This window comes from Halichoerus grypus, chromosome 13 (assembly GCF_964656455.1).
Source record: "Halichoerus grypus chromosome 13, mHalGry1.hap1.1, whole genome shotgun sequence".
Lineage (NCBI taxonomy): Eukaryota > Metazoa > Chordata > Mammalia > Carnivora > Phocidae > Halichoerus > Halichoerus grypus.
In genome coordinates this window covers 284,567-298,005 of record NC_135724.1, presented here as the reverse complement: position 1 = coordinate 298,005, position 13,439 = coordinate 284,567, and the positions used below count along the sequence as shown (strand labels likewise).

The window sequence follows — 13,439 nt, the reverse complement described above, 5'->3', positions numbered from 1 at the left end:
TGCCTTCAGATTTGCAACACAGCTCACGTCCGTTGTCACCCAGTCTGGGCCTCTTTGTTACGGCAGCCCTGGGAAGCTCACACGGATCCCCACCGCCGGGCGAACCAAACACACTGGCCCCACAGGACATACACCTGAATTCCACTCCAATGGGAAAGATGACAAGTAATTTCAGACCGCCAAAATCAGTAATCTGTATGGCAAGTTTCTTAAAAAACAAGCAATTATGACTTTCCATCACTGCATATTTTATTTATTTCAGCTAAATATTTACAGATATTTGCTAATATAAAAATACAACGGCCAGGCAGGCGAAGAGTTGAGGCCATGCAACCCTTATTGCAAAGACCCTCCAACCCCTTCATCTTCGTATTCTCTTCCAAACGCTTTCTCTAAGGCTTTAAATAGTTTCCAATATTTCCACATGAAAACAACTGCACACCATTTCTGTGCATGGAGGCTGGGCTGAGCTCAGTATCTGTACTTCGTGGAGTAGTCCTTTGGAGACACGACCAGGCCGCGACCTTTCCGGGCGCCCCGGTACACAGTCTCGATGATGTCTATCATTTCCTGTTTGTCTTCCATGGCCCAGTTGATCTTGTTGTTGTTACCAGTACCCAGGTCAATCATGATGTGCTTGTTCCTGCAAAGAGGAGACAGGGGGTCAATGCTCACAAAAATCCTTCTAAAAAAGAGTTCCGTGAAAAAAAATGCCTTCTGTTTCCCACCATCACAAGCTCTTGTTTAACATCAGTTAAGAACACACACAGTCAAGAGGATCCACCACGATTTAGAAGATGGAAACAACCTAAATACTATTTTAAAAACGCTCGCCATGCACGGTGCAAGTCTTCTGTTTAGCTACTCCCTTAGGACAAACACCCTACAGGACAGTTTCAGTCACTTGGAAAGTGAAACTGTTTTCCAGAGGGTTGTTACTAATTTACCTAGGAAATACAATATGAGTTTTTCATGGTGCTCTTGTGAGTGCCTAGTGTACCACTTTATTAATAATAAAGTCCTAATTGTGAAGTCAGTATATTTTGCAATTCTACAATTAGGGAAGTAGATGATACTTTACAAATTTATTTTTTAAGAGGCTACTTTTTAAAATGAATTTATATGTGTACTTTACAAAGATATTAACCCTTGTTGTCCTTGGTGCACTAATTTTTCCAAGTTTGTTGAAGATTAGTTTTCATTTATTTAACTTTTCACTTCTACAAGAACGAAGTACTCCATCCTGAAGTCTCCGGTCTGGCCGCCTTCCAACCAGAGTGAGCATCCAAAAGGCAAATTTGATGTTTCTTCTCTGCTGCAAACATTTACTTTCAGGATAACATTGCACATCCTCACTCGGGCCCAGGAATCTGGGGTTCTGGACCCTGTTCCTCCCTCCATCACCTGTCAGCCACCACGTTCTTACAGGTTCCCCTGATATGGCCTGACTTTTCATGCCCGTGTGCCCGCCCCCTGGAATGCACGAGCTCATTCTAAACTTCCTCCAGATGTCCTTCAGCTCCCGCCACACTGACTCAGTACTTCTGTCTCTATAAATACCCGTCCTCTGGCACCTGTTTCCCTTTGCTCATTTACTCAGCTGTTGCCAATCCGTGCAGTTCGGTGATGGCAGGAACCCTGTCTTATCTGACTTAATGTCCTGTCGCTAGACCACAAAACCTGGCAGGACTCAATATACGCATTTGGTGAGAAAATTAACTTAAGTACTGATGCCTTGTCTTAGAAAGAGTGGAAGGAGGTTCGTCTTCTCTTCTGAGAGCAGCGCCAGACCTAACACACCAGCATCCAGCGCCTTCTTTCTGCAGCCTCCTCCACCACAGCGTCCACTGTGCCTAGGTCAGGCTGGCCACAGGCAGTGGGAGGCTGGACCCAAGATGGCCCTCACCAGTCGCACCTGAAGGGTTTGGGGAGAATTTTGAGCAGCATGACAGAAAAGACCTAGACTGCTTTGAAGAGCCTGTTAGTAGAAACACGGACTTGGGGAGCACGGCTGGTGTGGGCTCCAAAGGAAGGAAGGAATGCACTGCTGGGGATGGAGGAAAGGGGCCCTTGTTCCTTGGGGGCAGGACATCAGGGCTACTGTCCTGCTTCTGGGAAAAGCAGAAGTCGTAAGGATGCACCTGGATGTGCACCTGAGGAAACAGCCAAGTCTTGAAGGGGCTGCCTGCTTTCTCCCTGCTGTGGACAGACAACGTGGCGTAAGAACCGCTAACAGAAAGAATGAAGTCCCAGCCCCTCCAGATGGCAGAATATGCTGCAATGCAGAAATGGCAGAGACATGGAAGAGGCCACACGACCTTGAGCGGAAGCCCAGGAAAGCTCCGAAGTGAGGAACGGTGTGCCTCCCGGATCTTCGCAGACGCCCAGCACAGGGACTTGGGCTGCAGGGGACCGACGGTGCAGTGAAAGGGAGATGACAGAACCCCAAAATGCTACTGGCTGCAGTAGGCTGAAAAATGGCCCAGCTGCACACACCTTTCCTGGAAAAGGCAGGAAAGCCCAGGCAGAACCCTCCCGGGGCTGGGGTGTCAGCCCCTTCTTTCTCACGTCCCCTTGAGAAACCAGACCTATCTCCTATGCTGTCCCACACTGTGTACTGGGAGAGCTGGGGCCACAGATAAGGGGTGTCCAGGAGCCGAAGAAGCCTCATCCATACCTGATTTTGCATATGGGAAGGACGTGAATCTTTGGAGCCAGAGGGCAGACCATGGTAGACAAAATCCTAAATTCAACCCCATGAAGTTCCTGCCCTCGTCCCTGGGACTGTGATGTGATGAGACGCCAGCCATCAGTGACGTTACAGACAAATGGAGTCTGGCAGATGTCTTGAAGGTTACTAGTCAACTGACTTTAAAGTAAGGAGATAATCCTGGATTATTTGGGTGAGTCTATTCCATTCACAGCCTCGTAGAAGCAGAACAGGAAATTGCAGAGATGGTGCAGGCTCTGGAGATGGAAGGGCCTCCAGGAGCAGGGAGGGCCCAGCATACAGCCAACAAGGAGTCAGCGACCTCAGGCCCCTGACCACAGGGAACTGCATTCAGCCAACAACCCAATGAGCCAGTGGCTTCTTCCCCGACTGACGGCGCCGATAAGGGCCCAGCCCGTGACTGGGGTCTCGTGAGACCCTGAGAGGAAACCCACTGAGCCTGCCCGAACTTGAGCAACAGAACATTGAGCTCATTTGTTACCCAGAACATAAAGCCAATACACACCCTATACAATCCACCCAGACATTCCCTACCATTAGGAACAGGGTATGTCTAATGCTTAATACTGCTATTTGTCAACTTTTGTAGTAACAATAAACAGAAAATTTGACAAGTAAAAACAATGCCAAATGGTGATTTCTTTCCGAATTAAATCTCCACAACCTTTTTTTGACTCATGATGTTACTCAACTTTATTACATAAATACCATCAAATGTAAAGATATCTTGATTACAGCAAACTTCCAGACCAACAACGTTCAACTGAAGTGTTAACTTTAAGAGAACATACCTGAAGAAAAACATGACAGTACACGGATCGTATAACTCATACATTTTGTTGAAGTCAGGCACTTCTGTAATATCCACAAGATAAATAACTGCAAAATTTTTAACCTAAAAGTAAGAGATTGAAAAAAACCCTATAAAATAACACATCAATTTCTTATTCTGTAAAAGCACATTAAAAAACAAACACAAGAATTTGTGTATAGAGGACAATTTTCAAACCAACTCCCCAACATTTTTTTCCCAGGAGCGCTAACACGCAGGCAGATAATGCAACACGTTCAGGGTCCTGACAACTGGCTGTTAACCTTGCTTTCACATTTTCAGAATACCAAGTTATGGGACTCCTGCAGAAAATGTCCACAGATACATTATTCATGCTGATCTAGTAATAATCTATATGAACTTTTCTAAATTTGTACTTTTCCAAATACTTTATTGCACACAATCAACAACTGCTTTAAGACATGCCTTTAGAATTCAGCCATATGTTTCTCCCACTTAGGTTTGAACACCTACAAATATGAGTAGACTAGTACTCCAAATAACATTGCATATAACAAATATTCTTTCATTTTTTTTCACGAATTCCAAGTTCATCAGACAGGATTTAGAAAACTCAGAAAACTATTAATAAAACAGAATCACTTCCAATCCCAACACCCAGAGTTAACTGCTACAAATATTTTTAGTAAATTCTTTCCCATTTTTTCTGTTATACACACACACACACACACACACACACACACAGACATATAAATCTGTCTATACTGTTTAAATAAAATGTGATCATACCACAGTATTTTATATCCTGCTTTAATTATGGACATTCTCTTATACAAATTATATATTTTCCCCAAACACAATATTTATGGCTACATAATACTTTATCAAATGGTTATGTCATTATTTTACCATTCTTCCATTATTTTCTGATTTTTCATGAAAATAATTCAGATTTTTCATTAATACCAATTATTCACCTATGAACATTCTTACCCTTAATTTGTGTACATATTTCATTATTTCCAAAGATAAATTCCTAAAATAGAATATAACAAAGGACGTGACATTTTAAAAGCCCTTATAAATGCTGTCTCAGTGCCTTCCGGGCAGCTTATACCAATCTGTACGTTACGGGCTGAGTTGTGTCCCCCACACAAAGAGATGTGCTGGAGTCCTAACCCCCAGTCCTCAGAATGTGGCCTTAATGTGGCCTTATTTGGAAGAGGGTCCTTGCAGATGTCATCAGCTACGATGAGACCGGCCATTCCTGATGGTGTCCTTTAGAGAAGTGGCCATGGATGACTTTTAGAGAGCGAGACATCTACAAGCCAAGAGCACCAAAGATGGCGGATGACTCCAGAGCATGGAGGATGTGCGGAGGCATTCTCCCTAGAAGGTTTCAGAGGCTGCGTGGCCCTGCGGACGCCTCGGTTTGGGACTCTCGGCCCCCAGAATGTGAGAGGACAGACTTCTGTTGTTTCCTCTGCCCAGTTTGCGGGGCTTTGTTACTGCAGCCCCAGGAAATGCATACAAAACTAATTCTAAAATTCTGAATATAATTTGCAGATGAAATAATGTGGTTTCTGGGATTTGCTTCACATACTGCAGCATAAAAAATGTCAGGGGTCAGGTGACACAAGACTGACAAAGTATTGGGAACTGCTGAACCTGAGCAATAGGGTCAGAGGGGTATGCTCCTCTCTGCTTTGGGGACTATTAAAAAATACTTAACAGAGAAACTTAAGCCACCATCACCAAAAAAAGTTTACATCTAACGAGGACTCCTTTTGCCCCACAGCACTGGTCAGGAGAAAGCCTAAAAAACCCTCAAGCAGCAGCTCTCTGCGTGAGGGCTCTGACACCACCATGTGCCCGCTGTCTACACACCGTTTCCAAAAAGCCTAATGCAGCACCTTTATATTGTTGATCCCCATCTCTGAAATCCTGGTTTCCTGTGCCAACAGTGAGAATGTGCTGGTCAGGCCACCAGAACCCAGTTTTATTTTCATGGTTAACTCATCAATTGTATTCTGATTTTATTTAAAAATAAAACAGAAACTGCAGCACAGAAGTTAAGACCATAAAATGGTCAGTGTGTATAAATATACACAAAATGGTCAGGTAGGAACCCTGACTCATTTTTATCTCTTCAATGCCTTGCTCTGTTGGCTGATGCACAAAATAAACACCACTAACAATTATTATATTAAATATTAACTTATGGAATCACCATGTAAATATTCAATTAGACTAAAAATCAGTGGGCAGGACTATAAATTATGTACTTTAGAAAAAAAGTAAAATCACAACTTTTGTCCTTTTTACTGTATGCAAAAAATTTTAAATAACATAAGGACTCAACTCAATAGACATTTCATAATCAGGAGGCAACTGAATAAAAGTAACTTGTTTAAAGATACAAGTCTACATCTCCTTTGCCTTCTTGTTCTATCTGGTCTATCTAACCCCCACTCTGAATTCTAGCGGGAAGCAAAGTATCACGTCAAGTTCACTTACCCCCAAACCTGGAACATGCTCTTTCCTCACCACAGACTGAGAGCCCACTCTGTGCAAGACACGCCTTATTTCTAATTCTTTTAACACCCCCAAATAGAGACATTATTAATGTTTTGTGTACAATGAAATTAAGGCTCAGGAAGACAAAGCGACTTTAAGCTGCACAGGGAAGCAAGCAGCAAAGCTGAGACTCACCAAATCTGGCTCCAAAGCCCAACCTCTGGATGGGATTCCCTACCCAAGTCTTGAAGGAATTAGCCTGCCCGAAGAGGGCAGGAGGTCCTGGGGGAGTGGGGAATGTGCCAGGCTAGGAGGGCTGCCTGTGCAAGATAAAGATGCCAGGAGAGAACAAAGAAAGGGCAGAGGCAGCAGCTGGGACATGGGGTCAGAGGTGGAACGTGAGCCTGGAAATGCAGACAAGGGCCCTTCTAGGCCCAAGAAGTTCAGGTTATTTACTTGTTTGTTTCCAAGTAAGGAGTGGGTTGGGGACTTGAGAAAACTAAGGAGCATCTAGAGAGAAGGTCTTACAAGTAATTCCAGGATGGCTCTGCCAAGGACACCACTGCCGTCTGCATCCAGCAGTGGCTGGTCCAGCCAGCCCACTGGAGAGCCAAGGGAAGGACAGGGGTGGCCAGGGAGGCACACTCACAAACCAAGTCAAGGGACCCATCCACGGCGGGTCAAGTACCGGAGAGCTCATGTCAGACGAAGGCTGTGGGCATCTGTGATTCTGGCTACTGGAAGGTCATCAGTGACCGTGCAAGACCCACACAAGGAATTAAGTATGGACAGGCCCTGCAAGGAGCCTGGCTATGAAAAGAGGGAAGTCACTGAGGGTCTCAGGTGTAGAGAGGTAGGGTCTCCCCCGGCCATCCCCAACTCCCTCTTTTGTGGAAGAAGAGAAGGTGGCTGGGTGGTGATGTGCACTGTGCACCACTGGTCCAAAGAGCCTCTGTGCAAAATGTTCCTTCCACATCCCTCAGGATAGCAGCACGCTCCTCTGCACAGCTGTCCTGGCCAAAGTGACCCTGTGAGTTCTTAACCTTCTGCCTACACCTGAATTTCACTAAGCAGAGATACATTATTACTTTTTGCATATAAAACAAAGATACCATAATTTAAAATGAAGATATTAACATTATAGTATAACCAGACATATGGACGTACATTTGCCTCCTAAAGCATAAGCTGCCAATCCAACGGAAGCCCGAGATGCCTTTCTGACTCAATGTGAATTATTTAGCCAACCGGTTCTGGTTCCTAGAACCTCCAAATTTCCCAAGTTAAAGCAGAAATTGACACACGAAACCACATCCTCTTAAAAGTGATCAAAATATATCTCATCTATTTTATTCATGAGGACATTCAACTACCCCAACTCAATGATATCACATAATTTTCATACTATAAATGCTGGTTTTTATAGTGAGACTTTAAGAGCAGGCCCTATTTCCTTTTGCTTCCAACGGTGAGTAAGAAAACTCTAGCTCATTCAGGAGTAAAATAAACAGGGGCACCTCAGTGGCACAGTCAGGTTGAGCATCCAACTCTTGGTTTCAGCTCAGGTTGTGATCTCAGGGTCCTGAGATCAAGCCCCATGTCGGGCTCCATGCTCAGTGGGGAATGCTTGAGAATGTCTTTCCCCCTCCCTCTGCCCCTCCTACTGCTCACTCACTTGCTCTCTCTAAAAAAAAAAAAAAAAAAAGAAGAAGTAAACCACCAAGTGACACCCCAGTACTTAATTTTCTTCCCCCCTATATGAATTACATTATGGTCCTGCAGATAAATGTGAGGCTCAGAACCATGTCTGTGTCTTTACCGATGTGTCCTCAGAGCCAAACAGTACCTGACTCACACAGTACTAGTAAATGTTTATTGAATGAACTTTAACAATAAACTTGTATTTTGGAATGCAAGAAACACATTATTGTCACTAAAAATGTGTTTTTGGACAGCATGAGCTTAATTATGTAATCCTGAGTTCATAGTTCAAAGAGACCGGCCTTCAGAGATGGTGCCACTTCTGGACAGAGGTTCTCACGGACTTGCAGAGAAAGGGCTCGCGCATCCACCAGGCAGCACCGAGTGGACTTCCTCCAACTCTGTGCCTCCCTGCCAGTCTTTTTCCTCTGGAAAAGCCTCCATTTGTCAAAGCTTCTCCTAACACGGGCTACATGGCTTCTGCCGTGATGCCTTCCACACGGTCTGAACTATTTTGCCTGAACATTTCACTTGCATTAAGGAATCTGTGCTTAACTATAACCCCGTGTATTTTTTATAAAACTGAAATGAAGCTAGGTATCTACTATATTTTCTCCATTTAAAAAATGTTCACTTTGAAAATATAGAAATGGAATGGAAAAACCACTGCCATGTGTCCAGCCCAGAATTTTTTTTTTTTTTTAAGTAAACTCTACTCCCAACATGGAGCTTGAACTCAAGACCCCAAGATCGAGAGTTGCATGCTCTTCTGACTGAGCCAACCAGATGCTCCAGCCCAGTATTTTTTAAACAAGTTATGTAATTTAAAAATATATGACAGTCAAATAAAATTAATAGAATGAGTGTCTTACAGTGAAAAGTGTTTCCCTTTCCCCAGACCCACATGTTCACTCGTGAGGAAATCACATACATCCTGCTTTCTCCAGCTGACATCATTAACAAATGCCCATGGTATTTAAAAAGCTTAGAAAATCATTTTTAATGGCCAAATAATATTCCATCCAGTGCTGAGGACATTCCCAGTTCAAATCCCAACTGTCCATCTCCGAGTCTGGACAAATTACTTGGCATCCCTACCTCAGGAGTCGTCATGGGGACCACGGTCAGGGGTCTGTGTCCCACCTGGCAAGGTAACTGGTCTAAATGCTCAAAAACTAGAGATTACAGTCATCACCATGCTCTCCTACCATCAGACACTGATTGTCAGTGCTTCCAGTTTGCTAGAAATTATAGCAAAAGTCTTGTAGAGCATACAAGTTTGCCTACTGAAGAGGGAGGGTGACTGAGTCCTTAAGGCTTTTCATACAATGCCAAACTGCTTTCCAAAAAGATATCAGTATTAACTTTCTCCACACCACAATAAGTACCTTTTTTATCTTTGATATATCTAAGAAACAATAGTACACTATTTTAATGTGTATGGCTCTGAAGTTTACTTAACCATTAGAATTTCCTCTTTTTTAAGTTCTTTGCCTCTCTACCCATGGGAGTCATCTTTTGAAATGGTACTTTAAACTTATTTGCATAAGTCTTCTATATCTAAAATAATATCTTACCTACTATGTTTGCAGTAATTTTAATTGGTTGTTACTAGTATTTTTTAAAAACCAAGAACTCTATGTACAAATTTTGTTTCTATTATCAAGTTGCTGATCATTTATAATAGTAAACATCCTTTCCAGCCCTGTTGCCTATACATTTTATAAGCACACTCCTTTTTCTTCAGCAGGTCACTGATTAAGCTGTTTAGCAGTCCTTCTACATGACCTGTCTCCAAGTGAAAGTAACTCATGCGAATCACTAAGACTGAAGGCCAGCACAGTATACCACCATTCCAACCTTCTAAATAGAGCTCCTCCTCCAGCCAAGAACCCACATAAAATGCTGGAAAAACATGTTCTGGACTGTCAATTGCCACTATGTATTTTATTTCTGAAGAGCCATTTTTTAGGTGATTCATGTCAAAGCCATCAAAAAACTGCATGGTAACTTTATTTTCCCAAACTATTTGCCCGATTAGCTCTATCACAGTAACTCCTGCAAATTTTGTGATGTGAATGATGATGCTGATAACAGTGGCTAATGATTACGGAATATGTTACTTGCCATGTGACAGAAGTGTTCCAGAAGTCTGTTCTATTAATTCTCTCCTCACGACTACTGTACGGGTTAGGCACTATTGTCCTTTTCTTACAGATGAGTAAAATGAGGCACAGAGACAAGTTACTTAAGATCATATGGGAGTAAGTAGCAGGAGCTAGCTTGGTCCCTACTCTTAGCCAGCACTCCATCCTGCCCCTCATAGCTTGCTGCTAGCTCCAAGGCTGTCATACCCAGAAACACAAATCCATAGCAAACATACGCATTTTCTTGGCCCTTATGAGATACCTCATTTGACTGTACATCAACTTCCAATAAGGTTCGATTTACTTTATGCAACGCTTAAGAATGATCCCTTAAAATCATTTCCAAAAGTTCCATACATATAGTTGTCTTATATACAACTTTATTAGAATGTATGATCACGAGTCAATGATATCATTGAGGTTTTGCATATTTTAAACTCTATTTGTATGGGGTTTTTTTAACACACAAAAATTAAATGTCCCATTTATTCCTTCCCATCATGGGATGAGCTGTGACAAACTGTTCCTACAAAATGGCAAGATAGCTCAGAGGTACACAAAACAGTCTCTCTTTGAGGCTGCGCATAAAATCAGCTGCTGAACAGGAAACTTTGTTATTATCACTCTACCAAATTCCAGACATCTATAAAATTGTCTCGTAGATCTCTTAGGTTTTCAGTGCAGCTCAAAACTAACCCAGCGTGAGGGGGGGGTCTGGGGGCTGGCGCTGCCAAGCAAGTCAACACACATTCCAGGAGAAACAATCGAATCAAGTCCAGCCTAAACAGGGGAACTTTTACTCACTTTAAAACAGCTGGGGTATCCAAACAGGGCTCGTAACAAGATGAGGAAGATCCCCCACCATCTGCCATTTCTGCAGAGGGAGATTTTTAAATAGAGTTAAGTTGTTCTTTATACTAAAACCTTAAATTTCAAAAATTCCTCTTGAGCTTCCCCAAAAAGGGCTTCCAGAATTATAAACTCTTATTTTGCCTTTATACTAAGAAGAAAATAAAGCAATAAACTTGTGATGCGTTTCAAGTTTGCATTTTTAATAACTGTACTGTAATAATATTTTATTAAAAGTTTATTAAAATTTTTGGACAAAAGGAAAAGTACCTTAAAAAAAAAAAACAAAGAAAAATACTCAAAGTGAGCCCAGTTAAGCTGTTCTTATCAATAGGGTCAATACCAAAAAAGAGTGCGTCCACCAACGATACAGAGATTCAGTCTATAACGACATAAAGGGATGAGAAAAGACTCCTATAAAAGTCCCTAAAAGCTTATGTTAACACACAAAATCTGTCTCCTAGCTAAGAGCATTTTGCTGGTTTTGCTCAGATGTGAAGAGCCAAATGACCACCTCATCTCTAAGCATCCTGACCTTGCGCTGAGGGCAGGGGGAGCTGGTCGTCACCTGATGTTTATACCACCACCTGCAACGTAGAACTCAGAACACACACCCTAAGTTATTTCAAAGTGAATAGAGCAGCAGTGTGCTTCTCAGAAAAGTGCTTGTGGGCAGTTCCTCACTGACCTCGGCAGTATCTGCCCTTGACCACTATAACCTAAGCAAGGCGTAAATGATTTCCTGGCACCACTTCAGTTATGACTTCTGACCCCAAGTGGGAGGATCCCCAGTGTCAGGAAACTGCTGCTCTCCCGAGTTCCCCAGGCACCTCCTCAAGCTCCTTGAGGAAGAGGAAGGGAATGGCTGGTAACCACAGCATGCCAACTCTGATCCTGACCTCCGTCGAGGGGTTTTTCAAAGTCACATCAGAATTCCCAGGGCAGCTTCTTAAAAGGGCTGTTTCTGGACCTCACCCCAGACCAACAGAATCAGAACCTCTGAGATGCACTTCACAAGTATTCCAAGTGATGCTCATGATGACTGACACGGAAGAACGGTCTCTTGTGTTCCCAATGCCACCACCCATGCCGCACTTTGCCTCTTCTACCAAATAGGACAGAGTAAAAATTAGCAAGGTTAGTTGTTTGTTTTTTAAGTAAACTAACCCCAATGTGGGGCTCGAACTCAGGACCCGAAGATCAAGAGTCTCACGCTCTACTGACTGAGCCCCCCAGATGTCCCAGAAGGTCAGACAAATTTTCCTTTCCTAAATACAAGATATATCCTTACATCTGTTACTACCTACCAAGTTATTTTAACCCCTTATTCCTCTGAAAGAAAACATGGCTTCAATGTTTCCATTACTTTTACTCTTCATTAAAATGACCTCTCAAATTATCTATGGAATATCAATGTTAGATATTTTATTAACACCATAATGTATTTGCTCTTTGTCCTATTGCTACAATTGCAAAACTCCAAATTAAAGTTATCTTCAAATCACCACGAAGAAACTACAGAAAAGCACTAAGCCCTGGTTACATAGCAGTGCCAAGGACGGCACTTCCCTTATCAGCAAACAAGCACCAGGACAAGCTACAGTACTAATACTAAAAATCAGGAGCACAATTCTATTTTCTCCTAACATCTCCTGCAACTGAATCACTGGAAGCTATAAATCAAGTGACTTACAAAGAGTATGGAGGGGAAAAGACCAGAAGAAAAGTAACAGGGTTTACCATCCGCTTAGCAGGAATGTTCTGCTTCACAAACACAAGAAACAATGTACCCAAAGTGGACAATCCTTTTAAACTAAGCAGTTTAAGTAAACTCCATCGTTCTTGCCAAAGTCTCGAAGTGTGTTTTGTTCTTGGCCCTGCAGAGGAGGAATCATGAACCTCTTTAAAACCAGAAAGTCGACGGAACCTCGCCCAGAAGAAGGCAGAAGCTAATGCGTACAGCGTCTCTGCTGAACGGGCTGCGCGTTAGAAAGGAAGGCGTGAACAGGGAGCCGGGACGCACGTGTGACCGCACTCTGAAACTCTGCCGACAGGCCAGGCGGAGGGAACCGACCGCCACCGAGGCTGACCCGGAACGCCACGCGCAGCGGCCGGGCTGCGTTACCTTCTCGGCTATACTGTAGAGCACCTCGTCCATCTTCATGCAGGTGGGGTCCCAGTCGTGCCCAAAGCGAATGACCACCACGCGGTCCTCCTCCGAAAGGATGGCCTGATCCACCTGCCAGCCGTTGTGCAAGTGCGGGAGCATATACGACATCTCGGAGGCGGGTCCGGGGGGCTGCGAGGAGAACTGCGGGCACCCGCTCCTTCCCGCGGACTGCTGGGCAAGGGCGGCTGAGCGTCACCCCGCCCGCGCCCCTCGGTCCCACTGAGGGGCGGGGCCGGGGCCATGGGGACCTCGCCACCGCCCCCCACCCCCAGCCCAACCCCTGAAGGGGGACGGGACTGAGAGGACGCCCCGCAGACCCCAGCCCCGGCGCGGAGACCCCTGGCGACCGCCTCCCGCCTCCTTCGGCTCCCGCCCCCTCCCTCCCTCCCAGCCCCCTTGCCCCCCGGCCCCCCCACCGGCCTTCGCTCGCACCTCTACGGACTGCAGCGTCCCGCGCTGCGGTCCTTCCAAGCGTGTACGCGTGCCGGACGCTGCGTGCGCGCCGACGAAAGCGTGCGCGCGTCCGCCGAC

General features: G+C 44.3%; 1 protein-coding gene across 5 annotated transcripts; it reads right to left on the bottom strand.

Moving 5' to 3' along the window:
• Window positions 1–224: 224 nt before the first annotated feature.
• TXNL4A (thioredoxin like 4A) lies at window positions 225–13,429 on the bottom strand. 5 transcript variants are annotated; one of them, XM_036119876.2, is made up of 4 exons: window positions 13,341–13,429; window positions 12,864–13,076; window positions 3,523–3,626; window positions 225–643 (listed from the first exon to the last, which is right to left on the bottom strand). In XM_036119876.2, the coding sequence occupies exons 2-4, from the start codon at window positions 13,014–13,016 to the stop codon at window positions 472–474; spliced, it is 429 nt and encodes a 142-aa protein (XP_035975769.1). In that variant the 5' UTR covers window positions 13,017–13,076; window positions 13,341–13,429; the 3' UTR covers window positions 225–471. The 5 variants fall into 5 exon arrangements, with proteins under 5 accessions (XP_035975769.1, XP_035975770.1, XP_035975771.1 ...); XM_036119877.2 differs by having other exon boundaries at window positions 12,864–13,079; window positions 13,341–13,415; XM_036119878.2 differs by having other exon boundaries at window positions 12,864–13,049; window positions 13,341–13,415.
• Window positions 13,430–13,439: the final 10 nt, after the last annotated feature.